Source organism: Sesamum indicum, linkage group LG15, assembly GCF_000512975.1.
Source record: "Sesamum indicum cultivar Zhongzhi No. 13 linkage group LG15, S_indicum_v1.0, whole genome shotgun sequence".
Classification (NCBI taxonomy): Eukaryota; Viridiplantae; Streptophyta; class Magnoliopsida; order Lamiales; family Pedaliaceae; genus Sesamum; species Sesamum indicum.
In genome coordinates this window covers 7,205,359-7,213,450 of record NC_026159.1, presented here as the reverse complement: position 1 = coordinate 7,213,450, position 8,092 = coordinate 7,205,359, and the positions used below count along the sequence as shown (strand labels likewise).

Below are 8,092 nucleotides of genomic sequence, written 5' to 3'. Positions count from 1 at the left end.
ATTAATTTGTGGCATTTACGATGCAAAGTATATATATAAGAAGGGTGCAAACTTCGAAATATATATATTCCTAAAAAATAACGGCTCACATATTCACCTTTCCCAATATATATCATTCCCTACTTTTTTTCTTGTCACTTCCACTTTCTGCACTCTAATTTTCAACACCATTATCATTAGTGTTTCAGTACATTTCTTGTAATTAGGCTCTTCACTCCCTTGGAGGTATCAAAAGTAGCTACCTATTTTTGTGTGTCACTACAAAAGAAAATCAAATTTAAATCATCATATTAAAATTATTATTGATTATGGGTTCCTTTATTTTAGTGGTTGGGATGAATGAGTTGATTGATAAATGAGATTTGACAAATTGAAATAATTTGATGGAATTTTAATCATTTTGAACTTACATATATATTATGTCTAAAGTGCAATGAAGTAAACCTTCGAGTCATTTTAACTCACAGCTAGTTGCAATCATCGAGCGATATTCAACTTCCGCAAAGGATTTGGAGTCTGTGTGTTGCTCTTTTGTCTTTCAAGTAATAAGAGAGAAAACCAATAAGACAAAGAAGCCAATTAGAGAGTGTTGAGTTTATCGTACAACTTGCCCAATCAGAATCATAATATGCATTGCAAATGCAAGTCACTATTAGCTCGTAAGAAAAATACGTATGTTGTTCGATATTTTCTTTCAAGTAACATGCATACGTTGTCCGGTATTTCCTTTCAAGTAACGAACCACTCGCGAAGTGGCGTCCCAATGATGTTGTTGTGGGACTGCATAAATTGAGTTAGAATATGAATACAATAACTTGCCTTAGATTTTGTATTGGTAAGATATATTAATCGCTCCAAAAAATAAGGGAAAATCATTCTTCCGCTTATTATTACTTTATTAAAAAACATCACGAGTTTGTTTTGGGTTATAGCATGCATCACACGACCCAACTATCTCATTATTACTACTAAAGATAGGGGTTAAGACAATATCCATTTAGAGGGATGTCAAGCATGCAATGCCACAATTCTGATGAACTTGTTCCTCTTGGTCTATTTGCCCGAATTCATACTAATGTTAGGAAAATGTAGACCCCATCTTGTTCTTCACTCCCTCCAATCAGATTTCAAAATACAGTGCTACGTAGTTAATTTGTTAGTAAAGGTGACGATGCAATTCAGTTATCGTAATGGCTTAGCTATTGATATAAGAGTGCAGTTCATATTTGATAGGAAAAATTACATTTTTCGTCTCGTAATTTACAATTTCATAGATTATGGGATCTCAATTTTGGTCTCGTAACTTCTGAAAAGTACCAGTCTTGGTCGCAAACACCTTTCCATTAGATGTTTAACGGAAAATGCACGTAATCATTAAGTGCTTGGGATAAAAAAGATACTTTTTAAAAGTTATGGGATCAAACGTGTTAGATACCATGGAATTAAAAGTGTTACTTTTTTTAAAAACTATAGGATTAAAAATGAGGATTTCGAGACCAATGGAACGAAAAGTGAAAATGTCCTAAATTACAGGATGAAAAGTGTCATTTTCCCACACCCGATACAAATCAACAGTTCCACCCAAACGCAAAGGTCCTTCTTTTATAGCAGTTTGGATATCCAATGATCTGAAAATACTCCTTGGATTCATCTCCAAGTTGGTCACATTTTGTGTAAGTGACGATCTTGTCTTTTGATTGAGCAGTGGCAGCTTTGGCTCCGGCATTCGCTGGTGCTGCAAATCTCATATCATCTCATTCCTCCTGGCGTTCTTCCTAAATGATTATTGATCCATACTCAAAATTTTTGAGCCAACAGTTCCATAGATCACATAATCAAGGCCCATCACGAGTTGGTGAACCCTTTTTTTACCCCGCTTCGCTTCTCTAGTTCAGCTGTGATGGTGCACTTGAAATCACCAGGTTGACATGTGGGTATGGGTTTATTATGGACTAACTCACCCACATGACCTTTAATTTCTCGTAATAAGTCATTATTGCATGCCCCATTTTTTTTTTTGCATGCAACAACATCAATCTTGAGGTCCATTTTCTTTGCTGAAGATCCTCCTGTGGTATCTTACGTTCTCCATATATGTTACGGTAGATCGCAGATTTGGTTCTATTATATTAAAGATCCATGCGACCAACATTAAGTTCATTAATGTTGGATGAATTGTCTGTAGGTCCGGATAGGTCCTGTCGATAAAAATTCACGCTTTTTCTTCACCCGTAGAGGGTTTCGCATCGCCCTCTCCCTTTGTTCATATTGTCCCCTTTCAATTGTAAGGGTATTAAGGAGCTCCCCAAATGTAAAGAAACTCCCATATCTTTTCTAATCACCTGACCTATTCAAAATTCAGAGCGCAAGTTTCTTTTTCTTCTTCTTTTTGTTTTTTAAGTGGTGGTGGCTCTAGTACCATGACAGGGTGGAACTGGAACAATTTTGGTACAACTTTTTCTTGTCTTAAAATTAATCAATTCAAGCCTGGCCATGTTAGAGAACACGTCTGTGTTCATGATCTTCAGAGTAGAATTTTTCTCTTTTCAAGTGCTGCTACTCCTCCCCTATATACCCTCAGAACAACGACACAACAACCATATCAATACCCTTTTTTCTCACGGCCTGATATTGTGTAAAAACTGCCAATACGGCAGTGATGAACAGGGTCTGGCCGTGTTGAGCAATATGATCGTGTTCTACAACTCCATTAATTTTAATGATTGGACAACAATATAATTACACATAAAAGTTAAAAGTTAAGGATCAAAATCAATTGCATGGAAAAGTATAGGGATCAAAGTGTAATTTAACTTAGGCCTGACAAATCACAATATTTACTTCCCCAATGCCTCATTACTGAATGAAGATGACAGAAAACCAATACCAGTCCTTCAAATTTGGTTCAAATTATATGTTTGAAAATGTTTACACATATATATATTCGCTCAGAGAAATTCCAAATTAGGGTATATTTAGTTAAATGTCACTGACCATTCTCTATACAATATTGATGAACATTTATTACAACTTGAGGAAATTCTTACGTAGGCCATGTATGAATATATCAAATAATTCGGATTATATCATATATATTATCAATAGAACAAATGATACCCATTCCAAATTAAATACAGAATCACAAATCCCATATTTTAACTTTTTCTCAAATTTTCTGGAGATCAAGAAAGCTAAGTATTATATATAATATAAAATGGGAAATTTGTTAAATTCTTGCAACATATATATATACTCAAACCAAGAAGTAGTCATGAGAAAAATTAAAGCTAACATATCATTAATTAGTCATAAGCAGTAATTAAAATTAAGCTAGCTAGCTGGTTTTGAGCATCTCCCTCAACTTAACACGAGTTAATTAATTACACATCATTATATCATATAGATCATTATAAGAGTGCTAAAATTAAGGAGAGGGTGAATATTAATTATACAATTATTGCATATGTATTCCCTAAAACTATTCAAGGGGGAGTAGGGAATCTGGCAGCATAGGAGTTGAGGCTGAGTTCCAGGGAAGCCCTAGCACCGCCAGCCGTGGCACCGTCCTCATCAGAACGGTGGCGCCAGCCGTTGTAGTAATCGTTTTCTTGCTTGATGGCGTCGCCGTGCATGGGAAATAGTGGAAGGGTTTCGATCTCCGGTGGGGCATCGTCGTCTTCCTCCTCCTCCAGTTCTAGGGTTTGATGAGCATTATTAGAGGCGTATTTTCTCTTTTCAAGAAAAGGGTAGGCTGAAGAGTATGGATCAACACCTATCCATGCAAAATTCTGACCACCACCATTGCTACTTGGGGTTATGGAGCACTCCTGCAGAGTATAATTCCATGCAAAAATCTAAGTACATTTTTCAATTAAAACAATCTCTAACATTCTTGAATAATTAAGAAGCAAATTGTATTTTTTTTTTTATGAAATCAAGAGTTGTAATTGGTGAGAATAAAAAATTAATGATGTCTTGATTAGTACAAATGCAATGAAGGGGTTGTTTGATTTTGTCTCTCCCCTCATTTCTTCGGAAGGTAAATCCAAAAAGAAGGGCTCAAATCTTGATCTTCTGTACCCCAAACAAAGCATCAGACAGACTGATTTTTTCTCAGAGATAGAAACGTAAACTTGTGCTTTCTTGTTTGGTATGTGAAAGTGTCCCACAGACAGACACTAAAGTGGCATCTATATATTCATCATCTGTACCTTATAGTGGAATATATATACATATATTTATGTGTGTGTGTTTGTGTGTGTGTGCGTGTGTTACTCTCACCCGAAAGCTCTTCTCCATTGCCACGGATCCATAACCATAGTTCCCCACACTCAGCAAACCAGCAGCTGAAGAAGCCGAAGAAGATGGGAAATTATTACCTGCGTAAGGAAAATCATGTACGTTAATTTTGACAACATACGTCAATTAAAAAACCCTTATAAGGTTGTGTTCTTGAAAGACAGCCAAAACTATCTTGATTTCTTGCAATATTTTTAACAAATTACAAATACCAAAAAAAAAAAAAGAAAAACGCACATATCAGCCTAATCTATCTTTCTTTATTTTTCAGAAACTAAGAAAAACAAAACCAAATGAAACTTCCCTAATCTTGACAACAAAATAATGTAACAGCACCCCCCACCCCACGAAAAACCCAAAAGAAAAAGGGAAAGAAAGAATAAATGGTACGGACCAGGAGGAGGAGGGGCAGTAATGTTAGAAAGCTTGTTGTAGATAGGAGAGAGAAACTGATGATCAGGTTCATTTTTCCAGTGAGAAGTGGCATTAGAGCGGTGCATGGGGATGTCAGCAGTGAACCGCTTCTTCTGCCTCTCACGGGCTTTGTGGTTTTGGAACCAGTAGAACACGTTCTTGCCCTCAATCTTACCGTACTGCCTCAGCTTAGCAGAGATCCTCTGAATCTGTTCGGCAGTTGGAGACCTAACCCCATTGTTGTAATAAAGATCCTTCAAGATTCTTATCTGGTCAGTGGTCGGAGTCCACCTCGTACTGCTCTGCCTGCACAGAAAGCTACTGCTTTTCCCGCCACCTTCTTGATCATTTGCTTGCTGCTGCTGCTGCTGGGCTTGTTGATGAGGTTCCATGTTCAAGAACACTACTACTCACAATTAATTTGTAAATTAACAAGAAAGATGAGAGAGGGTTTTGAGCTGGTAGGTGGTGTTGAGATGGATGTGGGAATTATAAAGAGGGGAGAGAAGGGGGAAGGGACAGCAGCCCACATGGAGAGAGAGAGAGAGAGAGAGAGAGAGAGAGAGAGAGAGAGAGAGAGAGGATATCAGAGAGATATCTGGGAGAGAAGGACTGAAGTTGACAGAGCAAAGGCTAACAAAAAGGAAGGGACAAAAGAGGGACTAGAAAGGAGCTATTCAGAAACAATTGCTTGGATCAAAAGCCATCCATCACATAAAAAGATTTCTTGATTCATTATTAAGATATGATATCATACATACATATATATTTGATGAAACTACAAGAACAACACACACACATATGTATTCTGTGTGTGTATATACATATATATATATATATATATATGTATGTATGTCTGCAGTGACATTTCTTGATGAATGAAGTGATGAGTGAATGAATGAAAGTCACCACAAAGTAGTGATGTGTTTGTGATTTAAACTTTGATGAGGGTTTCTTCTTTTAATGGAGATATACACACACACACAGTCCTTTTGTTTTCATCAGTCTCTTTGATCATGAAAGATATATTCTTTGTACTTTGGAACAAATTAAAGGCCCTACTGCTCCATATCTCCTTGTTTTTTAACTCTGAAAATGCCTTTACACAAACAAGTTGTGATATATAGAGAAATTAGATTATTAATTAATTAGCTTTCCTTCCCGTATGTGATTTAATTATATATGTGGATGCATGCAGCAAAGTAAGTAGATATGTTTTAACAGACATGAGGGGATATTAACCTATTTTGAGCAACTTGCATTTATGTCTGACTGCTCCACAGAATTGTTCATGTCCTCTTATTTCATGTTTTTCAAAAATAGATGATAGCCTTAATTACATCTAAATCCCTTTTGATATCTGAAATTATATTTTTTCCAAAAAAAATGTCTCTTTCGAGAATTTTTCGTTTATAACCCGTCTTTTTTTCATTAATGTTTTTCGTTTATAACCCGTCTTTTTTTCATTAATGTTTGGATGAAAAATATTTATGCTCTTAAGAAAATTATTTATACTTCCAACACCACAAGAAAATGGCTTAATATAAGCTACGAAAAAATTATATGCTAAAATCAGAATTGAGCTAATTAATTAGCAAGAAAATTTTATACTAAATTCATTATCAATCTATATATATATTAGTGTTATGTCTTGTAATGTTATTTTATGCCCTATTCAGCATTCCCTTAATAATATTTTTAGACTTCTAAGGAGATAGATATAATATATATAACATAATTAATTATAATTTATTGTTCCCAAATTCTTAGTGCCATACAAAATGTTTAAAAGGATTTTGCAAAATTAATTTTGCACGATCTTTTCTGAACTTATAAAATATTGTTTATATATACGTTCTTGAAATGTTCGAACATTAGGTTGAGAGTCTTCAATTAACTCTATTTCAAAATTAATTACAAATCTATAACCCTAGCTATACAGTACTATTTGATTTCATCTACCCTACATCCATATATTTTTCTACATCGAAACGTTTTTTTTTTTTAAATTTATAATGTTTATTAATTCAAAATATATGTTAGAAATGAAACTTTAGTCCATGATCTAAACATATCTACATATGCTATTTATTAACATTCAACCCCCCCCCCCAGAATAACTACATGATTGATAAAAATACAGATCGATTAAAATACCTTTAATTATATCTCTTTTCTTCTTAAATAACCAATTTTTTCTTATTAACTCGTTTTATCAATATTTTTTCTAGTCCACACAGACTTAAAATTATATTATTTTATCAGTTTGTTCGATCATTTATTTTTTTTTTTTCTCCTCTTACATTCAAATTCAATCAAGCAATATCAAAAATTGAATTGACACAGACGCATCGAGTGTGTTTCGATACGCTACTACATAAAAAGAAATGGGAGGGAATGAGTATTGAAGAGAGTGGGGGCATGGTTCTTTGTATAAATTGGTCTAATTGGGGGGGTCATAATGAGGAAAAACAAAAGTGTGGGGGTGGGTAGGGAAATTGATGACATATGGTACGTATGATATTCTGCAAAGACGAAGCACGCGTTCCAGAATAAATGCATTGCAATTACTGTGAGATATATATAGCATAGTCTATATATATATATATATGTATGCGGGGGTGGGGTGGGGTGGGGTGGGGTAAGCTGCTATATTACTCAAAATTATTGCTCACTCACTGCATTCTCATTCTCTTTACGAATTCCCATCATTTTCTGCTATAACTCTCTTTCTCTATCTATCTATCTATCTATATATATATATATACACACAGTTATACACACACATACTAATATTGATCGTGTATGCAATACTTATACACGTATAATTTTTGTAATTTAAATCCAATTTAACAAAAAATTTCATATAACTTGTACATGACTCAATTAAATAATAATTTTAATTTTGTCAATCAATTTGTGCAAGATAAAAATGCCAACTTTTCTAAGTTACAGGACTAGAAATGCCAAGCTTCCTAAATTACATAATTGAATTTATAATTTAATTGGGTTATGTGCAAATCACATATAATTTTTCAATCAAATTGATCGAAAAGTAATGAAAATTGATTTTATAATATTAATTTACAAAAATTAAATCATGCAAAAATAAAAAATATGATGGTTGATAAATTAGAGAAGTAAAATTATGCTTTTTTTTTAATAAAATTGTGATGAGTGGTGCATGGAAGAGAGTCTCAGAGTGTTTCTTGGGGGGTTCAACTTTTTGAGGAATGCTCTTTATTTCTTTGATATTGACACTACCCACATCATCATGCTTGCTTTTACCCCTCTCCCTTTCATGCATTTACAATATTATCTTTTCTCTCTCATTCTCTCTCTCTCTCTCTCTCTCTATATATATATATATATATATATA

General features: G+C 34.1%; 1 protein-coding gene across 1 annotated transcript; it reads right to left on the bottom strand.

The window, feature by feature from the left end:
* Window positions 3,344–5,387, bottom strand: LOC105178388 (protein WUSCHEL). The gene is made up of 3 exons (XM_011101852.2): window positions 4,694–5,387; window positions 4,282–4,379; window positions 3,344–3,827 (listed from the first exon to the last, which is right to left on the bottom strand). Exons 1-3 carry the CDS (start codon window positions 5,103–5,105, stop codon window positions 3,483–3,485), a joined length of 855 nt encoding a protein of 284 aa, XP_011100154.1. The 5' UTR covers window positions 5,106–5,387; the 3' UTR covers window positions 3,344–3,482.